Source organism: Oratosquilla oratoria, chromosome 22 (assembly GCF_046742065.1).
Source record: "Oratosquilla oratoria isolate Oo_2021 chromosome 22, ASM4674206v1, whole genome shotgun sequence".
NCBI lineage: Eukaryota > Metazoa > Arthropoda > Malacostraca > Stomatopoda > Squillidae > Oratosquilla > Oratosquilla oratoria.
Window position 1 is genome coordinate 57,126,959 of NC_134798.1, and position 23,201 is coordinate 57,150,159.

At 45.0% G+C, this 23,201-nt stretch overlaps 1 protein-coding gene across 4 annotated transcripts in view; it reads right to left on the bottom strand.

Moving 5' to 3' along the window:
• Nucleotides 1-17,641: 17,641 nt before the first annotated feature.
• LOC143037611 (guanine nucleotide-binding protein subunit alpha-14-like) overlaps nucleotides 17,642-23,201 on the bottom strand; it is a 56,928-nt gene continuing 51,368 nt past the window's right edge. For all 4 annotated transcript variants that reach the window (XM_076206110.1, XM_076206108.1, XM_076206109.1 and 1 more), the window contains 2 exons: nucleotides 20,818-21,002; nucleotides 17,642-17,968 (listed from right to left, as the gene is read on the bottom strand). In XM_076206110.1, coding sequence (XP_076062225.1) covers nucleotides 20,821-21,002 — 182 coding nt within the window. In that variant the 3' untranslated portion in view covers nucleotides 17,642-17,968; nucleotides 20,818-20,820. The remainder of the gene's footprint in view (nucleotides 17,969-20,817; nucleotides 21,003-23,201) is intronic.

Consider the following 23,201-nt stretch of genomic DNA (forward strand, 5'->3'; position numbering starts at 1 on the left):
ACAAACACATATACCATGTATTTCTCATTTTATTCTCACCGCAATAATAGGTTAGGATGATGTCTATATTACATTATTACAATAACCAAGAATATGTTGTGCATGTTTAATTATATTATGTATATGAAATTAAATAAATCAAAAGTGGATTAGCTTATCTCACTTGTTCTTGTGGAACCTGTAGAGACCTTTTGCGGAACCTTAGGGTTCCAGGGAACACTGGTTGAGAAACGCTGGTCTACACAATTGAGTAGTCCTATTCAGTGTTCATTCTGCTCACCCAACATGGGGGAGGGGCTAGAAAAGTTGCCGTAAACATGGCCTCAACCTCTTCAATACGAGTCAAATATTCGCGTACACATTAGTTGCTTGATGTATGATGATGCATCACAATAAACGCATTTATAATATAAAATTACAGCTGTTATACTCACTCCCTTTCACCTAGAAAAAGTGATCAAGCCTGTTCACAGAATAAGAGGATCCCTCAGCTATAACTACAAAAAAAATACAATCAGGACGCTGATGTTGGCATCCTCATATACTCACTTGTGCTTCATGACGCCTATGTAGGTGTCATCATGTTCAAGGGGTTAACCCCAATCTGGCCAAGGACTTACCCCAAATAATGCCATCCATAACATGGTACTGTATGAATAATAATAACCAAACAGCAAGGAGGGATCAACAGTATTTCCAAAATCAAGGTCCTTTGGACTCCTGCTCTGTCACTCGATACTTCCCTGTGTGTGAAATAAAAATGTTTCTCCATCCCCACCAACACACAAGAAAACAGTCTACAATGGTAACACTGGAGCAATTGCCCTCCTTCTCACCAAGGGTAATAATTACCGTTGCTGGCATTATCAACAGATACAAGTACCACTGTGAGTGCCAATTGCAAGATTCAATTCAGATGCTGAGTGTATGTATTCCATGATGTATGAAATATATTAGAAATGTTACAAATTTGAACTTGAGTCATGTTGCACTGGTTTACTAAATGTAATGTGATTGTTGTGAGTTGTACTGTAATGCAATAGTATTGTGACTGAGGGATGTAAGGTATAAATTTAAGTAGTACTCCTTTCGTATTGCTCCGCTGTGGAAAGTAGTGCAAAGTGTATTCTATGGAAATGTAATACTGTACACTTACAGTATGTTTCATAAGACTCAATAAATTATTGTTTAGAGTATTGTCAAATTGTGAGCCAAGAAGGACATAAGAGAACAATGACAATTGCTGGAATTATTACAAAGGATTACAAAGGCGGAGCATGCTGACAGGAGACCTTTTGGTCCATATCTAGGTCAGATGTGAGAAAAAAATCATAATGATAATAAAATAAAAATAAGAACTATAATAATGTAAATAACATAAAATACATGAATAAATGCATAGGTATAGTTAAATAATAAACAGAGGTAAATGGGATATAATAATAAATTGACATGTAACTAATAATAAATGAAAAACAGACAAATGATAATAAAACAAAAACAAATAATATAAAATAAATTATAATCATTACAGCACCTTGCTTAGGTGTTTATCTGAATGATTCTTAAAGCTTCGAACTGAACTACATTGCACTACCTGTGCAGGAAGTTTATTCCATTCATTAACTACACGGTTGGCAAAGTTCTTTCAACCTACTTCCAAATTGAATCTATTTCCGGATAGTTTGAGACCATTGTTTCTTGTCTGATTCTCATTCAATGTGAAAATTTTGTCACTTTCGATGTTGTCAAGTCACCTCTGAGTCTATACTTTTTTAAGGGAAAACAGATTCACATGTTTTAGTCGATTATTAGCCTTTGAATCCACTAAACGTCAACCTAGACTTCGTCACTGTGTAATTCTGGGAAGCATTCCTTTTTTGTATTAGCTGTCGTCAAGATAACACGCACTTAGGCCACACCAAGGGAACCATTCTTATTGTTAAGCATGATTGGTGAACACATGGAGTTTAAAGTACTGGGTTAAATGGTAAATATATGATTATGATTATTTTATAGTGAATTAATTTGGTGCATGGTTCCTCAGACTATGTCTGGAGGATAAAAGTGTAACTGACTGGATTTATGGAGACTAGTGTGGCAGCCAAAATAGTCATGGTGAGTTCTTGTTATAATGTACCAATTGAAACCATGTGAATACACAGACATATGTCCAGGTTATGATGACTAGTTGCAAGATTTATGTACTCAATATTGTAAGAAAACTCATGATATGTGCATATATTTATGGGTTGTCTTACAGAGACCGTGGCCCACATGCATCACATGGCATTATGCAGCCATGATGTATATTACATGCCTACAAAGCCATGGGTAATATGATGAATGCCACAGACTTTTTTCCATAACTCATAGTCTAAATCGCACTGGTGCTGTGACCACTAACAATGGATTTTGGCCAAAATCCGAAGGTGACCCATTTGGCCAAAACTTAACCCAAAGGGATACAGTTGGCCACAGTGTACGGCGCGGTAGATGCGAGGAACTTGGGCCAAAGGGAGTGGCGGTGGCGCTCATCAGAATTTAAGGGTGGGAGACTTTTCTACCGTTTTTCGCTTTTGGGCCACTAGCATCTGTACTGTTGGCCTGGTCGGTGTCCAAGTGAACCCCACAGGAGCCTTGGACCCCCTCCATCTCTGGCTTAGATGGTGAGTAAATCAGAGCAAGTTACCAAAATCACCTCTGTCAGCGCGGACGTTTCGTCCACCGGTGACCACGTGATTCAACCCGAGATAGAAGCTTGGAGCTGGTCGGCGCGCTCAGCACCTGACCCAGGCCGGAATGTGGCGTGAGGTCATGCTTACCCTTCCAGGCCTGCCAACTAAGCCCAACTATACGGGGTCACTACTGCTGTGAGCATGCGCAGATCGCTGCCACCCATTCTCCCTCATCCTCCCGGATGTGCAAGAGGGAAGGGCATGGAGATGGACGAAGACACTTTACGGCCGTCTGCCGTTGAGGGCGGACCCCCTCCCCCCCCTCCCTTCCCAGTTCCACGGAGGGAGGGCACCAGGACGCAGGAGATAGAGAGAGAGCCGTAGGAGACTTTACGGCCGCTTGCCGTTGAGGACACCCCCCCTCCCAGTTCTACAGAGGGAGGGCACCGCCTGAAGGAGATCGTCGGGAATTAGGAAGAGGTGCAGCGCCCGTCCACCAAGGAGGACACAGGGGACTCGCCTGGAGGAGACCAAGGAAGAGACGTGCGCCCGTCCGCCAAGGAGAAGGCCACAGGGGAATCGTCTGGAGGAGATCGTCTGAAGAAGGAATCGACGCTCGAGGAGAATTCATCCTCGCGCTTGCAGAGCCGAGGAGTGGTTTGTTATTTATAATTTTGTACATATTGAATAGGCCGTGCAAAATATCACACAGGTGATATTATTATATGAGTTCAGATAGTTTAGTTAGTGCTCTGTGTTGATCCACAATAAAAACACGTGTTAGTGTGTGCCTTGGTGTTTCTTTTCTCTCACGCCCAATTCTCAATAATACCGAGTACATATGCGTAATTTGTACCCCCCTGACACTGGCGCGTCGAACAGGGACTCGGTTGAGAAAAGAGAGATAGAAACACAAGGTGCTGGTCCCCACAGCTGTTGGATCCAACCCGAGCAGTCGGTAGAGTAGGCCGTAGCTAGCTGTGTGCAGGTCAGGCGCGACACAGGTCGCCCGTAGGCAGTCAGTGTGTCTAGTGCTTCAGTTAGAGAGAGCTAGTTTTTTTTTCTAGCTAGAGAGAAGATAGGAGAGTGCCTAGTTTTCCAGCTAGTGAAGCTGTAGAGAGAGCGATTAGTTTTCCAGCTAGTGAAGCTGTAGAGAGTGTAGTTTCAGCTAGCAGTCAGAGGTGTAGGAGCGATTAGTTTTCCAGCTAGTGAAGCTGTAGAGAGTGTAGTTTCAGCTAGCGTGAGCCGTAGGCAGTCAGAGGTGTAGGAGTGTTTAGTTCCAGCCTAGTGAGCTGTAGGAGTTTAGTTTCAGCTAGCGTGAGCTGTAGGCAGTCTTATTTTCCAGATTTGGACATTTTTGTTGAACGAATACTGCTGTATCTTTTTGTCCCCAGATCCGGAGGAAGGAGACATCGTTTTTTTTTTATCCATACAGTCACATGTACATACACACACACACAGACATTCGACACTTGTATGTCATGCCGTTTGGCCAGAGAAGCCATAGCAGTTCGATCTTGCGAAGGAGTTTTCCCTCAAGGAAAAAGAAATATCCTGAGGTTTTTCGCTCATACCGCAAGATCGAGGTAGCAAGGCTAAATAGGCACACTTTTCAACTCGCGACGCCCTCGCGAGTTTTTCCGTCATTGGAAGAATGTCAGCGCGGACGTTTCGTCCACCGCTGACCACGTGATTCAACCCGAGATAGAAGCTTGGAGCTTGGAGCTGGTCGGCGCGCTCAGCACCTGACCCAGGCCGGAATGTGGCGTGAGGTCATGCTTACCCTTCCAGGCCTACCAACTAAGCCCAACTATACGGGGTCACTACTGCTGTGCGCATGCGCAGATCGCCGCCACCCACTCTCCCTCCCCCTCCCGGATGTGCAAGAGGGAAGGGCCTGAAGGAGATCGCCGGGAATTAGGAAGAGGTGCAGCGCCCGTCCACCAAGGAGGACACAGGGGACTCACCTGGAGGAGACCAAGGAAGAGACGTGCGCCCGTCCGCCAAGAAGGCCACAGGGGACTCGTCTGGAGGAGATCGTCTGAAGAAGGAATCGACGCTCGAGGAGAATTGATCCTCGCGCTTGCAGAGCCGAGGAGTGGTATATTATTTATAATTTTGTACATTATGAATAAGCCGTGCAAAATATCACACAGGTGATATTATTATATGAGTTCAGATAGTTTAGTTAGTGCTCTGTGTTGATCCACAATAAAAACACGTGTTAGTGTGTGCCTTGGTGTTTCTTTTCTCTCACGCCCAATTCTCAATAATACCGAGTACATATGCGTAATTTGTACCCACCCCCCCGACACTGGCGCGTCGAACAGGGACTCGGTTGAGAAAAGAGAGATAGAAACACAAGGTGCTGGTCCCCACAGCTGTTGGATCCAACACGAGCAGTCGTTAGAGTAGGACGTAGCTAGCTGTGTGCAGGTCAGGCGCGACACAGGTCGCCCGTAGGCAGTCAGTGTGTCTAGTGCTTCAGTTAGAGAGAGCTGGTTTTTTTTCTAGCTAGAGAGAAGATAGGAGAGTGCCTAGTTTTCCAGCTAGTGAAGCTGTAGAGAGAGCGATTAGTTTTCCAGCTAGTGAAGCTGTAGAGAGTGTAGTTTCAGCTAGCAGTCAGAGGTGTAGGAGCGATTAGTTTTCCAGCTAGTGAAGCTGTAGAGAGTGTAGTTTCAGCTAGCGTGAGCCGTAGGCAGTCAGAGGTGTAGGAGTGTTTAGTTCCAGCCTAGTGAGCTGTAGGAGTTTAGTTTCAGCTAGCGTGAGCTGTAGGCAGTCTTATTTTCCAGATTTGGACATTTTTGTTGAACGAATACTGCTGTATCTTTTTGTCCCCAGATCCGGAGGAAGGAGACATCGTTTTTTTTTTATTATCCATACAGTCACATGTACATACATACACAGACATTCGACACTTGTATGTCATGCCGTTTGGCCAGAGAAGCCATAGCAGTTCGATCTTGCGAAGGAGTTTTCCCTCAAGGAAAAAGAAATATCCTGAGGTTTTTCGCTCATACCGCAAGATCGAGGTAGCAAGGCTAAATAGGCACACTTTTCAACTCGCGACGCCCTCGCGAGTTTTTCCGTCATTGGAAGAATGTCAGCGCGGACGTTTCGTCCACCGCTGACCACGTGATTCAACCCGAGATAGAAGCTTGGAGCTGGTCGGCGCGCTCAGCACCTGACCCAGGCCGAAATGTGGCGTGAAGTCATGCTTACCCTTCCAGGCCTGCCAACTAAGCCCAACTATACGGGGTCACTACTGCTGTGCGCATGCGCAGATCGCCGCCACCCACTCTCCCTCATCCTCCCGGATGTGCAAGAGGGAAGGGCCTGAAGGAGATCGCCGGGAATTAGGAAGAGGTGCAGCGCCCGTCCACCAAGGAGGACACAGGGGACTCACCTGGAGGAGACCAAGGAAGAGACGCGCGCCCGTCCGCCAAGGAGAAGGCCACAGGGGACTCGTCTGGAGGAGATCGTCTGAAGAAGGAATCGACGCTCGAGGAGAATTGATCCTCGCGCTTGCAGAGCCGAGGAGTGGTTTGTTATTTATAATTTTGTACATATTGAATAGGCCGTGCAAAATATCACACAGGTGATATTATTATATGAGTTCAGATAGTTTAGTTAGTGCTCTGTGTTGATCCACAATAAAAACACGTGTTAGTGTGTGCCTTGGTGTTTCTTTTCTCTCACGCCCAATTCTCAATAATACCGAGTACATATGCGTAATTTGTACCCCCCCTGACAACCTCCAAAAATCTACATGGATTTTGGCCAAAATCAGCAGGTGACCGATTTGGCCCAAACTTAGCCCAGACAGAGAGAGTTGGCCACAGTGGACGGCAAGGAAGACGCAAGTAGCCTGGTCCCAAGGGCTTGGCGGTGGCGCCCCTCCAAATTTGGGGCGGGGGGAAGGGGGACTTTTCTCCCGTTTTTCGCTTTTGGGCCTCTAGCGCCCGTACTGTTTCCAAGTGGACCCTACAGGAGCTCTGCCCCCCGCCCCAGCCCTATGGATGAGATATTGGGTAAAGCAGAGCAGGTGACCCAATTGACACCCAAAAATTGATTTTGGCCAAAATCGCAAGAGAGACCGATTTGACCCACACTTAACCTAGAGGATGTTGTCCACAGAGGACGGCGAGATAGACGCAAGGAGTCTGGTCCCATGGGCGTGGCCGTGGCGCCCCTCCAAATCTGGGGCGGGAGAAACGGGGTGGGGGAAGGCTTTTCTCCCGTTTTTCGCTTTTGGGCCTCTGGCGCCCATACTGTTGGCCTGAGGAAAGTCCAAGTGGACCCCACAGGCGCCCTGGCCCTCCTTTACCTGTGGATGAAATGGTGGGTAAATCGGAGTAGGTGACCAAAATAACCCCAAAAATCTACAAGGGGGTAACCCATGAATTTTTGCCAAAATTGACAGGTGACCGATTTCGCCCAAACTTGTATCAGAGGGAGAATGTTGACCACAATGGACACCGAGGTAGACGCGAGGAACCTGGGCCCAAGATCCTGGCCGTGGCACCCCTCCAAATTTGGAGCGGGAGAAAAAGGGGCTTTTCTCCCGTTTTTCGCTTTTGGGCCTCTGGCGCTCATACTGTTGGCCTGAGCAGTGTCCAAGTGGACCCCACAGGAGCCTTGACGCTCCTCGACCTGTGGGGCGCAAAAATCCGTAGTCGACCTATTTGGCCCAAACTTAGCCGAGGAGAAATTTGGCCACAGTGGATGGTGAGGTAGACGTGAGGAGCCTGGTCCCAAGGGCGTGACGGTGGCGCCTCTCCAAGGTTTGGGTAGGGGAAGCAGGTGGTTTTCTCCCATGTTTCGTTTTTGGACCTCCGGCGCCCATACTGTTAGCCTGAGCGGTGTCCAAGTGGACGTCACAGGAGCCCTGACTCCCCCCCCCCCTCGACCTGTGGATGAGATTGTGGGTAAATCGGAGAAGGTGACCCAAATGACCCCCAAAAATCTGAGAGGGCTTTTCTCCCGTTTTTCGCTTTTGGGCCTCTGGCGCCCGTGCTGTTGGCCTGAGCGGTGTCCAAGTGGACCCCACAGGAGCCCTGCCTCCCCCTCCTCAACGTGTGGACGAGATGATGGGGGAAATCGAAGCAGTGACCCAAATGACCCTCCGAAATCTACAAGGCAAAATCGGCAGGTGACGGATTTGGCCCAAACTTAGCCCAAAAGGAGAGAGTTGGCCACAGTGGATGGCGAGGTAGACGTGAGGACCCTGGTCCCAAGAGTGTGGCGGTGGCGCACCTCAAATGTTGAGGGGGGGAAGGGGGGTTTACTCCCATTTATCACTTTTGGACCTCTAGCGCCGGTACTGTTGGCCTGAGCAGAGTCCAAGTGGACTCCACAGGACCCCTAGGCCCCCTCGACATATGGATGAGATGGTGGGGAAATCGGAGTAGGTGACCTAAATGACCCCCAAAAATCTACCCATGAATTTTGGCCAAAATCGGCAGGTGAAGGATTTGGCCCAAACTTAGCCCAAAAGGAGAGAGTTGGCCACAGTGGATGGCGAGGTAGACGTGAGGATCCTGGTCCCAAGGGCGTGCCTGAGGCGGCCCTCCAAATCTGGGGAGGGGTGTAACCGTTACCTATAACCCTACATATTACAACAACACCTATGGAAAACTACACCGCATCATGCATACGAACATACACACCCCAAACCTCTTCCTTCACGTGACCAAACCGTGAAATACCCGATTCCTAAGAACACCCTTTACTCATACACAATATATTATGTAATCTAGATTAATAACCATGATAATTAAATAACCAGAAATAACTATACATTCTAATAATGACAATTATTGTAAAATAAAATAATATCCAAAACTTGTATCACAAAAATAAAATGTAAACAATTTATAACCTGCAAACTTCCCAAAATGCCGCTGTCAGCAATTTTTATGCATTCCACCAGGAGAGAGAGGAGCTGCCAGTCTTTAGGAGGAAAGCAGACCGGGAAGGTCTGCAACTGTAATCTTATCTAATGGACTTTTTGGTTAAAAGGTCTTGTGGTCTATGATTTTCCACCTAAGAATGATACACAGGAGGAAGGGGGCTTTTCTCCAGTTTTTCGCATTTGGTCCTCTGGCGCCCGTACTGTTGCTTGAGCGGTGTCCAAGTGAACCCCACAGGAGCCCTACCCAAGAGCGTGTCCGTGGCGTCCCTCCAAATTTGGGGCTGGGGAAAGGGGACTTTTCTCTATATATATATTTTTTTGCTTCTGGGCTTCAGGCGCCCGTACCCTTGGCCTGAGCGGTGTCCAACTGGACCCCACAGGAGCCCTGGCGCCCCTCGACCTGTGGGGGAGATTGTGAGTAAATCAGAGCAGGTGACCCAAATGACCCCAAAATCCATAGTCGACATATTTGGCCCAAACTTAGCCCAGAGGGAGAAAGTTGGCCACAATGCATGGCGAGGTAGACGTGAGGAGCCTGGTCCTAAGGGCGTGACGGTGGCCCCTCTCCAAGTTTTGGGTAGGGGAAGGGGGTGGTTTTCTCCCATATTTCGTTTTTGGACCTCCGGCGGCCATACTGTTGCCCTGAGCGGTGTCCAAGTGGACGTCACAGGAGCCCTGACCCCCCCCCTCGACCTGTGGATGAAATTGTGGGTAAATCGGAGCAGGTGACCCAAATGACCCCCAAAAAATCTGAGAGGGAACCCATGGATTTTGGCCAAAATCCACAGGTGGCCGATTTGGCTTTTCTCCCGTTTTTCGCTTTTGGGCCTCTGGCGCCCGTGCTGTTGGCCTGAGGGGTGTCCAAGTGGACCCCACAGGAGCCCTGCCTCCCCCTCCTCAACGTGTGGACGAGATGATGGGGGAAATCGAAGCAGTGACCCAAATGACCCTCCGAAATCTACAAGGCAAAATCGGCAGGTGACGGATTTGGCCCAAACTTAGCCCAAAAGGAGAGAGTTGGCCACAATGGATGGCGAGGTAGACGTGAGGACCCTGGTCCCAAGAGTGTGGCGGTGGCGGCACACCTCAAAAGTTGAGGGGGGGAAGGGGGGGTTTACTCCCATTTATCACTTTTGGACCTCTAGCGCCCGTGCTGTTGGCCTGAGCAGAGTCCAAGTGGACTCCACAGGAGCCCTGGGCCCCCTCGACATATGGACGAGATGGTGGGGAAATCGGAGTAGGTGACCTAAATGACCCCCAAAAATCTACAAGGGACCCATGAATTTTGGCCAAAATCGGCAGATGAAGGATTTGGCCCAAACTTAGCCCAAAAGGAGAGAGTTGGCCACAGTGGATGGCGAGGTAGACGTGAGGATCCTGGTCCCAAGGGCGTGCCTGTGGCGGCCCTCCAAATCTGGGGCGGGGTGTAACCATTACCTATAACCCTACATATTACAACACCTATGGAAAACTACACCGCATCATACATACGAACATACATACACACCCCAAACCTCTTCCTTCACGTGACCAAACCGTGAAATACCCGATTCCTAAGAACACCCTTTACTTATACACAATATGTTATGTAATCTAGATTAATAACCATGGTAATCAGATAACCAGAAATAACTATACATTCTAATAATGACAATTATTGTAAAATAAAATAATATCCAAAACTTGTATCACAAAAATAAAATGTAAACTATTTATAACCTGCAAACTCCCCAAAATGCCGCTGTCAGCAATTCTTATGCATTCCACCAAGAGAGAGAGGAGCTGCCAGTCTTTAGGTGGAAAGCAGACCGGGAAGGTCTTGTGGTCTATGATTTTCCACCTAAGAATGATATACAGGAGGAAGGGGGCTTTTCTCCAGTTTTTCGCATTTGGGCCTCTGGTGTCCGTACTGTTTGCCTGAGCGGTGTCCAAGTGAACCCCACAGGAGCCCTACCCAAGAGCGTGTCCGTGGCGTCCCTCCAAATTTGGGGCTGGGGAAAAGAGGACTTTTCTCTATATATATTTTTTTTCGCTTCTGGGTTTCTGGCGCCCGTACCCTTGGCCTGAGCGGTGTCCAACTGGACCCCACAGGAGCCCAGGCGCTCCTCGACCTGTGGGCGAGATTGTGGGTAAATCGGAGCAGGTGACCCAAATGACCCCAAAATCCATAGTCGATATTTGGCCCAAACTTAGCCCAGAGGGAGAAAGTTGGCCACAATGCATGGCGAGGTAGACGTGAGGAGCCTGGTCCCAAGAGCGTGGCGGTGGCGCCTCTCCAAGGTTTGGGTAGGGGAAGGGGGTGGTTTTCTCCCATGTTTCGTTTTTGGACCTCCGGCGCCCGTACCATTGGCCTGAGCGGTGTCCAAGTGGACGTCACAGGAGCCCTGACCCCCCCCCCAACCTGTGGGTGAGATTGTGGGTAAATCGGTGCAGGTGACCCAAACGACCCCCAAAAATCTGAGAGGGAACCCATGCATTTTGGCCAAAATCCACAGGTGACCGATTTGGCTTTCCTCCCGTTTTTCACTTTTGGGCCTCTGGCGCCCGTACTGTTGGCCTGAGGGGTGTCCAAGTGGACCCCACAGGAGCCCTGCCTCCCCACCCTGAACGTGTGGACGAGATGATAGGAAAATCGAAGCAGGTGACCTAAATGACCCCCCAAAATCTACAAGGCTAAAATCGGCAGGTGACGGATTTGGTCCAAACTCAGCCCAAAAGGAGAGAGTTGGCCACAGTGGATGGCGAGGTAGACGTGAGGACCCTCGTCCCAAAAGTGTGGCGGTGGCGCACCTCAAAATTTAAGGGGGGGGGAAGGGGGATTTACTCCCAATTTTCCCTTTTGAACCTCTAGCGCCCGTACTATTGGCCTGAGCAGAGACCAAGTGGACTCCACAGGAGCCCTGGGACCCCTCGATGTGTGGACGAGATGGTGGGGAAATCGGAGTAGGTGACCTAAATGACCCTGCCAAAATCGGCAGGTCTAGGATTTGGCCCAAACTTAGCCCAAAAGGAGAGAGTTGGCCACAGTGGAAGGCGAGGTAGACTTTAGGATCCTGGTCCCAAGGGCGTGCCTGTGGCGGCCCTCCAAATCTGGGGCGGGGTGTAACTATTACCTATAACCCTACATATTACAACACCTATGGAAAACTACACCACATCATACATACGAATATACATACACACCCCAAACCTCTTCCTTCACGTGACCAAACCGTGAAATACCCGATTCCTAAGAACACTCTTTATTTATACACAATATGTTATGTAATCTAGATTAATAACCATGATTATTGAATAACCAGAAATAACTATACACTCTAATAATTACAATTATTGTAAACTAAAAGAATATCCAAAACTTGTATCACAAAAATAAAATGTAAACTATTTATAACCAGCAAACTCCCCAAAATACCGCTATCAGAATTTTTTATGTTTTCCACCAGGAGAGAGAGGAGCTGCCAGTCTTTAGGAGGAAAGCAGACCGGGAAGGTCTGCAGCTGTAATCTTATCTAATGGACTTTATGATTAAAAGGTCTTGTGGTCTATTATTTTTCCACCTAGGGATACAGGAGGAAGGGGGCTTTTCTCCAGTTTTTCGCATTTGGGCCTCTGGCGCCCGTACTGTTGCCTGAGCGGTGTCCAAGTGGACCCCACAGGAGCCCTGCCCGCCTCGACCTCTGGGTGAGATAGTGGGTAAATCGGAGTTGACACAAATGACCCCTCAAAATCCACAGGTGACTGATGTGGCCCAAACTTAACCCAGAGAGAGTTGGCCACATTGGACGGCGGGGTAGACTCGAGGAACCTGGGCCCAAGAGCGTGGCCGTTGCGGCCCTCCAAATTTGGGGCGGGGGAAGTGGGTTTTTTTTTCTCCCGTTTCTCACTTTTGAGCCTCTGGTGCCCGTACTGTTGACCTCAGCAGTCTCCAAGTGGACTCCACAGGAGACCTGGCCCTCCTCGACCTGTGGGTGAGATGGTGGGTAAATCGGAGCAGGTGACCCAAATGACACCCAAAAAATCTGCAAGGACCCATGGATTTTTGGCCAAAATCGCTAGGTTACGGATTTGGCCCAAACTTAAACCAGAGCGAGAGAGTTGTCCACAGTGGATGGCGAGGTAGACGCGAGGAACTTGGTCCCAAGAGTGTGTCCGTGGCGTCCCTCCAAATTTGGGGCTGGGGAAAGGGGACTTTACTCTCTCTTTTTTTCGCTTCTGGCACCCGTACTCTTGGCCTGAGCGGTGTCCAACTGGACCTCACAGGAGCCCTGTCGCCCCTCGACCTATGGGCAAGATTGTGGGTAAATCGGAGCAGGTGACCCAAATGACCCCAAAATCCATAGTCGACCTATTTGGCCCAAACTTAGCCCAGAGGGAGAAAGTTGGCCACAGTGCATGGCGAGGTAAACGTGAGGAGCCTGGTCCCAAGGGCGTGGCAGTGGCGCCCCTCCATATTTGGGGCGGGGAAATAGGGGGGCTTTTCTTCCATTGTTCGCTTTTGGACCTCCGGCGCCCGTACTGTTGGCCTGAGCGGAGACCAAGTAGATCCAATAGGACCCCTGCCCCCCTCCCTCGACCTGTGAGATGGTGGGTAAATCAGTGCAGGTGACCCAAATGACCCCCTCATGTATTTTGGTCAAAATCGGCAGGGGACGGGTTTGGCCCAAAGTAAGCCCAGATGGAGAGGCGGCCACAGTGGACGTGAGGAGCCTGGGCCTATCAAGCAGCTAACCAACAACTTGAACCATATTGAGTTGAAATAAACCTATCCTTGGACTATGCAATATTTTTGGTTCTGAATCAGTAACAAATAACCCATGAAAGTATATGATGAATTTAAAGACAAATGCAGAACCCCCCCCCCACACACACACACAATATGTGGGTGGTTCCTGGGTGGAATCAAAAGCTTATGACAAAAAGCCAACACGATCTTATGCACTCCAATCCAAACAACACCTCAGAGAACTTTTAACACCAGTTGGATTAGTCTACATTCCACCTTTACCATACCATATAGAAGAAATAGTGGAAATAATAGTAAGACAGGAGGAGTGCCTGTATAGTTCCACTTTACAGGGGAAAAGGGGACAAGTGTGAGTGTAGTTTCAGAGGGATCAGTTTGTTAAGCGTAGTTGGGAAGGCTTATGGGAGGGTCTTGATTGAGAGGATTATGAGGAACAGAGGGAGTAATTAGTGAGGAACAGTGTGGGTTTAGGACAGGTAAGGGTTGCGTGGATCAGATTTTTGTGGCAAGACATATGTGAGAAAGTTTAGGAACGGGTAAGGATGTTTTTTTGTGCCTTTATGAATTTGGAAAAGGCTTATGACAGGGTAGACAGGAAGGCACTGTGGGAGGTATTGCAGATATATGGGATAGAAGGAAAGCTGTTAAGAGCAGTCAAGAGTTTTACAAGAGTAGTAGAGCTTGTGTTAGAATCAGAAATGGAGAGAGTGAGTGGTTCGAGGTGAAGGTGGGACTTTGTTAGGGATATGTTATGTCGCCTTGGCTGTTCAATTTATACATGGATGGGGTGGTGCGAGAGCAAATGCAAGGGTAATGGGTCAGGGATTGGAGATGATTAAAGGAAATGGAGAAAAGTGGGAGATAAACCAGTTGTTATTTGCTGGTGACACAGCACTTGACGCAGGATCAGAGGAGAGATTGAGGAAATTAGTGACAGAGTTTGGGAAGGTGTGCAAAAGAAGGAAGTTGAGGATAAATGTGGGTAAATATATGGTGATGAGATGTGCAAGGGGGGAAAGTGGAAGCAGACTGAAAAGTAAGTATTAAGGGAGACTGGAGGAAGTGAATAGTTTTTGATACTTGGGTGTGAATGTGGCAGGAAAGGGAGGAGTGGAGGTGGAGGTAGAATGTAGATTGAGAGAAGCAAGTAAATGCCTTGGGGGATTAAAAAAAGTAATGAGAAATAGACATTTGGGAATGGATGCAAAGAGGAGATTGTATGAAGGAGTGATTGTGCTGACAGACAGCACTGTATGGTGTAGAAACATGGAACATAAGAGAGGAAGAGAGGAGTTTGAATGTGTTTGAGATGAGGTGCCTGAGAAGTATGATCGGGGTTACTAGGCTGGATTGAGTGAGAAATGAAGTGAGGAGGAGAGCGAGGCTGGAAAATGAGTTGGGAGATAGTGTTAATGAAAGAGTATTGGGATGGTTTGGACACATGGAACAAATGAATGAAGAAATATTAGTAAAAGAGGTATGGAAGGCAGAGGTAGAAGAGAGAACATGAGGGAGTGACCAAGGATGAGATGGATGGATGGGGTAAAGGGGGCATTGGGAAAGAGGGGAATGTCTGTTGAGGAAGGATGGGAGAAGACAGAAGATAGGGGTGAATGGAGAATGGTTGTATATGGATGATGCTGTGATGCATGAGGGGGAGTGGGTGTGGGATGGAGGTTGACGGAGTATGTATGGAAAAATATTCTGATGCAGCCCGAAGGGATTTCTCCCCATCTTCTCTTTTTCTGCATGAAGGGGCAGAGATGCGGGGGGTCACCGATTTAATGAAGCAGGCTTGCTGTGGACGTGCTTCTGACCCAGGGCAGTGGGCAAGATACAGGGATGATCTGTCATCCAAAAGGAGCCAGATAAGAGGGAGGGAGGGGGTTGAATGGGAGTGGAGTATGTGGGGATGAAATGGGTGGGAGTGGATTTTATGCCTTTGTTTTTTGGCTACCTCCCTTGTAAGGGGGAAAAAGCCTTTGGTATATGTATGTAATAGTGACTATCAAAAGTGATGAAAATATATTGGGTTAAGAAAATCATAAATGGTACAAGGATCAATACTCCCACAATAATGCTAATGTTCAGTTAACCACAACTTCCAGCCTAACTGTAAATTACCTAAAATATGAGGCAGAGGGATGCTATTCATACCCATGTCACTATTTCAACTGCTAGTGCTTTGGGTATACTAGACAATGATGTCACTGCATAGAAGGCATTCACATATGGTATTTCATGTTCAAACCTCGCCAAATATATAACTGCAACCATAATCACGCTGCTCCATCCTTAAACTGCACAGTATACCTATTTGCAAAAGAAGTCCTCTATCTTAGAGACTCAGAATACACCAATTTCTGAGAAGCCCAAAGGCCTCTCTCATATGGTAGTGTTCCCCCTTGCAGGCATATTAACCACTTCCATATGGCAACGCCTACATAGGCGGCATGAGGAGCAAGTGGATACTTGATGATGCCGACGGCGCCATCTTTATTATATTTATTGTAGTCGTACCTACGTAATTTTCATTCTCTCTAAACTGGCTTCATCATATTTTCTATAGTTATCAAAATACACGGGTGAAAGAGAACAAACGATTGAGCACTGACTTTATTTTTTTTGTGATTATTATGACGCAACATCACACGTCAGGCAGCTAATGCTGCCAGACGTGCAATGTGCCCCGGAGTAAAGAGGTTAAGGTAGCTTTCCAAGGCACACAAGATTTACACTAACTTACCTTTGAAACACTGGCAACACAAAAAAGGTTTTCCTCTAGAACCATATGCCCTAGATATGCTCCTGCACAAAAAAATATATAATATATGACATTAAGCTGTGGGGGGTATTGGGATTGGGAGGAAGCAGTTGAGAGCAGTCAAAAAAATTTATGAGAGTAGAGCTTATGTTAGGATTGAACACAGAGAGAGCAAGTGGTTTGAGGTAACGGCGGGGCTGTGTCACATCATGGCTGCTAAATGTGTACATCATATGGGAGGTAAATGTGAGGGTGATGGTCAAGGGACTGGAGATGGTTAGAGGTAGTGGAGGGAAGTAGGAGGTTAACCAATTGTGGTTTGCGGATGACACTGAACTCATGGCAGGGTCAGAATTATGGCAGTTAGTGATGGAGTTTGGGTAAGTATGAGTAAAAGTAAAAGTAAAGTGACGAGATGTACAAGGGGAGAGGGAGGCTGCAAGTTGGAAGTATGTCTTAAAGGAGAGAGGGTATAGTTTTAAGTATATGAGGTCACATGTGGTGGGAAATGGAGGAGTTGGAATGGAGGTACGGTAAGTTGTATAGTGGGGAAAACAAGTAAATGTCTACGGGGATTGAAAAGTGCTATGAGAAATAGACATCTGGGATACAAAGAGAAGATTATATGAAGGGGTGATTGTGCCTACGACACTATAGGGTAGAGATATGGAATTTAAGAGGCAGAAAGGAGAAGTTTAAATGTGATCGAGATGACGTGTTTGAGAAGTATGGTCGCGATTACAAAGTTGGATAGAGTGAGAAATGAGGTGAGGAGAAGGGGTCAGAAAGGAAGCTGACAGATTGGGCTGATAAAAGTTTATTGTAATGGTTCGGGCACATGGAAAGAATGAAGAAAGATTAGCAAAAATAGTAATGGAGACCAGAGGTAGATAGAATGAACTTGAGGGGATGACCATGTATGAGATGGATTGAAGGGTGCTCTGAGTAAGAGGGGAGTGTCTGTTGAGCAAGGAAGGGAGATGGCAAAGATAGGGGTGAATGAAGAATAGTTGTGTATGGATGTTTTCATGGAGCCCGAAGGGATTTCTCTGTCTTCTCTATTTTCCACACAAGGGGACAAGGAGGGAAAGTCACTGTGTAAATGAAGTAGCTCTGCTGTGGACGTAATGTGTCTTGCTGCCTTGCTTTTGATCTAAGCAATGGTCAGGAGACAGGGATGACCCTTTATCCACAAGAAGCTAAGATGAGAGAGAAACAAAGGGTAGTGCATGGGAGTGGGTGTGTACCTTAGACTAGAAAGAAGAAAAAAAAAAAAGAAAAAAAAAAATGGGGGACCAACTGGTAGTGCTAGCTGAATTATTTAGTTATGCAGTTTCCACCATGAAAGACACAAGGCAAGTTTCATATGAATTGTAAACCATGTTTAATTAGTAATTCTATATACCAAAGGCTTTTCCCCCTTATCATGGAGGTAGCCATTAATTGGTGATAGAAATGAAAATGAGGCAGATGATAATCCAGTACAAGAACCTGTAGAACCAATTGTTAGTGATAATGAAAGAAACTAACTTTCATGATTAAAAGTTAAATATTTATTAATGCATAACAGGTCATATAAAAAAAGAAAAAAGGCTGAACTCTGCATACATATGTGCTGACTTAAGCCTTTATTTGTGGTGTTGTACATTTAACCCTACAATTATGCATCCCAATCTTGAGAAATGCTTGATTATAGATACAAACATCCTTTTTTAAATGTAAAAAAAAAAAAAAAAAAAGTGAGAATTTATATCTGTAGCACCAGTGGCAAGAGTGAAGTGATCCAATACACTGAACTGGCTGTTCATAGCTGGAATTTTTTTTGGTATCATCCTGTATCTTGCAGCATGTTTTATCACTGTAGCCTGTTAAAAAAAATAGGATGGTGATGATGTTACTAATAATAATCATATGCCAAGTTCAAGGAAAATATCACAACCACAACTTTTATGAATACTTAATACTGTACTGTTTCACAAAATTAGATCTTCATATAGAAGTTTAAATACTAATGGGATATTAGGGCAAAAGTAAAAAATTTAAATAGATACATTTTCTTTGACTTCTCAGAGAAAATATATCCATATGGTTAAGTGGTTTGAGGTAAAGGTGGGGCTGTATCAAGGATGTGTCATGTTGCTATGGCTGTTCAATGTGTACATGGACGGGGAGGTGTGGGAGATAAAGCCGAGGGTAATGGGCAGGGGACTGGAGATGGTTAAAGAAAATGGAGAGAAGTAGGAGGTGAGCCAGTTGTTGTTTGTGGATGACACTGCATTTGTGGCACGATCAAAGGGGGTATTAAGGGAGTTAGTGACGGAGTTTGGAAAAATATGTGAAGTTGAAGGTGTATGTGGGTAAAAGTAAGGTGATGGATGTACAAAGGGAGAGAATGGCAGAGAGTTGGAAGTCTTAAAGGAGAGAGATTGGAGGCAGTGGATTGTTTTAGGTATTTGGGGTTGCATGTGGCAGGAAAGGGAGGAATGGAGGTGGAGGTAAATTGTTGATTGAGAGAAGCCTTGGAGGATCAAAGTGTCATAAAAAATATGCAACTGGGAATGGATACAAAGAAATTATATGATGGGGTGATTGTGCCCATGACAATGTATGGGACAGAGAATTGGAATTTATGAGAGGCAGAGAGGAAAAGTTTAACCTCTTCAATACGAGTCAAATACAATATTAGGTTGCCTGATGTATGATGATGCATCACATTATGTCCATTATAAAATATATTTACATTTGTTATACTCATTCTCTTTGATCCAGAATGAGACCAGGATGCCTATTCCCACACATGGAAAGAACGAGTGAAGAAAGGTTAGTAAAAGAGGTGTGGAGGGAGTGAACATGAGGGGGCGACCAAGGATGCAATGGATGTATGGGGTAAAGGGGGCACTGGGAAAGAGAGGGATGTCTATTGAGGAAAGGAGAAGACAGAAGACATGGGTGAGTACTGAACAGGGTTTGGAAATTGAGTTAGACGTGGGAAGTGGAATTCAACACACACAAATGAAGATATAAAACTGGAGAAAAAGAAGTAAAGAGGGATCTGAAAAAGACCTGAGAGTGATAATCACAAAAGATATGTCTCCTGACAAACATATAAACAAAATTGTCAGCAAAATTTATATTTAGATCAATAAAAGTGGCTTTTACTTACTTGGATAAAGAAATGATAATGAAAATACTAGTTACATTGATAAGGCCTCAATTGGAGTACACAGTGACTCTAAGGTCACCCAGTACAAAGAAAAATATAAGGAAAATTGAGAGAATCCAGAGAGGAGCTACAAAGATGGCCCCAGAATTAACAAAACTCTCATACGATGATTGTTAATATTGGAGTTGCTGACTCTGGAACAGAGAAGAGAAAGAGGCAACTTGTTGACCATCTACAGAATTATGAAAGGCATGGAAGTCCTTTATAGAGAAGACTTACTAAATTGGAATAGGAGAAACACAAAAGGATCTATTCCCAAATGTCTATTACTCATTATACTTTTTAAATCCCCCAAGTGTGGGTTTAGGACAGGTAGGGGTTGTGAACAATTAGGTTTTTGTGGTAAGACTGATTTGTGGCCCTAAATGCCGAGAGTAGAGATGATTTGAAAGATCTAATCACCCCACTAAGAGAGAAAGCTGAGAGAGTTGGGCTGCAAATAAATTTCGATAAAACCAAACTAATGTGTATGAGCAGAGAGGAGTGGAACGTAGAGGATGTGTTTTTCGAAGACAAGAGAATAGAGGAGGTAGAGTGTTTCAGATATTTAGGTGCAACAGTAACAAATAAAAACGAGATGAAAACAGAAATAAATATAAGAATCGCCTCAGCAAACAGATGTTATTTTAGCCTTGTACCAATATTAAAGAAGAAAAGTATTTCAGGAAATAAAAAATTAAGAATCTACAATACAATCCTACGACCTATAGTTTTATATGCCAGTGAGACATGGAGCTTAACAAAACAAATGGAACAAAGACTACTGGTGTTTGAGAATACAATATTGAGGCGAATTACTGGACCAGTTTTTGATGAAAATGAGAATAGGTGGAGAGGGCGACACAATAATGAGCTGAGAGAAATAACTAAACAAGAGAAAATAACAGATGTTATAAGTAGAACAAAATTGAGATGGGCTGGGTATGTGGCACATATGGATGACCAAAGAATTCCAAAACAAGTTATGATGGGTAGAATGCCTGGAAGAAGACCCGGGGGGAGACCTCGAATGAGATAGATGGATGGTGTGGATGCGGAGATGGACAGAAGAGGAATAATTAAGCAACCTGGATGGAAGCAGCACAGGACCAAAGGACATGGAGAGGCTTACCGTTGGCGGACCAGAATCTACATGAGGTTCAAGATCCAGCGAAGTGAGTGAGTGAGTGAGTATATATATATATATATATATATAATATATATATATATATATATATATGTGGGTATATATAAATATGTATATATGTATATATATATATATATATATATATATATATATGTGTGTGTGTGTGTGTGTATATATATATATATATATATATATATATATATATATATATATATATACACACACACACAAGAACATTGGTAATAGTAAATATTTTCAATGTTTAGGTCCTCTAAACTTCTTGATTCAGCCCTGTGCAGGAGGAATAAGGAGAGAACTTACTATTTGCTTCTCTTAAAATCAATACAAATGGGAAATACACTTACCCATCAAACAAGGTCACCAATATATTTTCTAGATATTTCTTCTGTTGTGGCTGTGAATATAGTTGCAAATGTTCCTGTTGTGTCAGTGCATTCCACTACATGGGTATATAAATAGCGCCTGGTGCTATAACTCTGGAACATTTGCTGGATAAATAGTGATCCTGCATGAGCATCTTGTGTGGGCCCTGTTGACGAAGTGAGCCAATAAAGATCATGAATTATAAAAAAGGGTGGCTTAGTCAAACCACTCATTTCATACATATTAAATCCCAGTTAACTTCCCTCCATCTTAACAGATTAAAGGCAATTCAGTGAAACACAGCACATTCACAACACAACCCAACAGCCAGTGCGCATTTACTCTGAACACTCTATAAGGCAACCCCCAATGCATGCTAGACCCTATGATATCCACCCCTCTGAATCCTCTCTCCCATGAAAGGACAGAGTCCACCTGGCCAGACTGCGATGTGGCCACCACCCAGCCCTTCTAAGCTACCAGAGAAGACTGGATGACCGCATTGTGGACAAATGCTCAGAATGTAACATTTCACCCTATACTATTCAACATGTCATGGAAGACTGCATTATACACAATTATGCAGGCAAACAACACAACATAAATTCCATAAAGGATTTGTGGGCAAACCCTGTTTCAGCCATGTCATTCCTTGGGGAGATGGAACTGCTCGGACAGACAGTCTAAGGAACAACAACAACAAACCCCAATCAGCCATTTGAAATGATAAATTTTAGAGAGCAGGATATAGCTTCCTTTCAAGATGCTTTATTCTTTCATTCCTTCACAATCTTCCTATATTCTTCCCTGCTCCAGACATTTCCCTTGCATCCAAGGTCCCCTTCACCTTATCCATCCATCTAATCCTTGTTCTTTCTCTCAAGTCCATTCCATCAATTTCAACTTTCCATATTTTTTTTTTTTTTGCTATTTTTTTCCTGGCTCATTCTTTCCATATGTCAAAACTACCTCAGCACTCTTTGATCCATCCTAACAACTTCCTTTCTCTGTTTCATCTCAACATTTCTTATATTATCTATTTTAACAACTTCCATATTACTTGAGCAATCCAACTCTTCCTTTCTGCCCCCTTTAAATTCCACATCTGAGTTACATACAGTGCCATTGTAATATTTACTTTATCATACTACTATCTTTTTAACTCAAACATAGATTTCTACAAATCTAAGTACTGTATTTTTCGGCATATCAGGCGCACTGGTGTAAGAGGCATACCCTCCCAAGGCCTCTAGTAAATCCATACAAGAAGTGCACCTTTGTACAAGACACAGGGACAGTATTCATCTAGTTTCTAGATCAGAAGGACATAAAATATAACAAGATCAGTTGATCAGTGAACACCATCACCACAGAAAAATTTACCGCACTTAGCATACATACCAGTAATTATTGTTCTTAAAGTCTATTCTCAATTGCATTTGTATTCCTTACTGAAAAAGCCATCGATATCCTCATCTTCAGTGTCATCCTGAAATAGATTGTTACACAGTTAAGCTAGCTCTGGTGTAATTGTATCCATTTGGCAATCATCATTATCTTCAGCATCCGAATCTGCGTTTTGATTGTTATCAAATTTTGGCAAGGTTATTTCAGGAGGCAGCATTTTAGACTTGTGAAATCCATTCACAATACAAGAATACCTCACTATACAACCGAGCTGTGTTCCCAGCTGAGTGGTCGCAATGCGAAAATTCGTACATCGAGGTAGGTTTTACATGTATATAGGGGGGTGGTGTTCATGGACCATGTCAACCCCCTCCTCAATTTTTTGCCTCCTGGGGCTTTCACATACACCCAACATTTGTTTTACCTACTTTATAGCACTCTGTCTTATAGTGAGGTATTCCTGTAGTTGATTCTTTCACTTTTTTCCACGATTCAACGATCCACTCAGCAACTTGGGGGCATCCAGCACATCACTGACAACCAGTTTTAGTGAAGGTTTGCTCTCCTTCACACATCCACTTCTCTCACATCATTCGAAGATGGTTCTTTAGTGACTTGTTGCCTCCTGTGATGATTCCAAGCTTGGAATTCTGGTGCATAAGGTTTTCTTTTACCGAGTCGGTCTTATGAGAAGTCATTGAATCCATAATGAGTTGCGATGGCTGCACATGCAAAAAGCCTCCTGGCTTCTTTGCGTAGGTGCTGTTGAACCCGTCATTCATCATGGTTTCTTCTATCCACCCATTGGAATTGGCATGAATGATGTCACCTGGTGGGAATCTCTCCTTTGGAATTGTCTTCCTATTGGAAATCAACATTGAGAGCATTTACGCTAATACTGTGGACCGGAGGATTGCAGTGAAACTTTCCTTCTCACAACTGGTAGTTTTAATTGGCA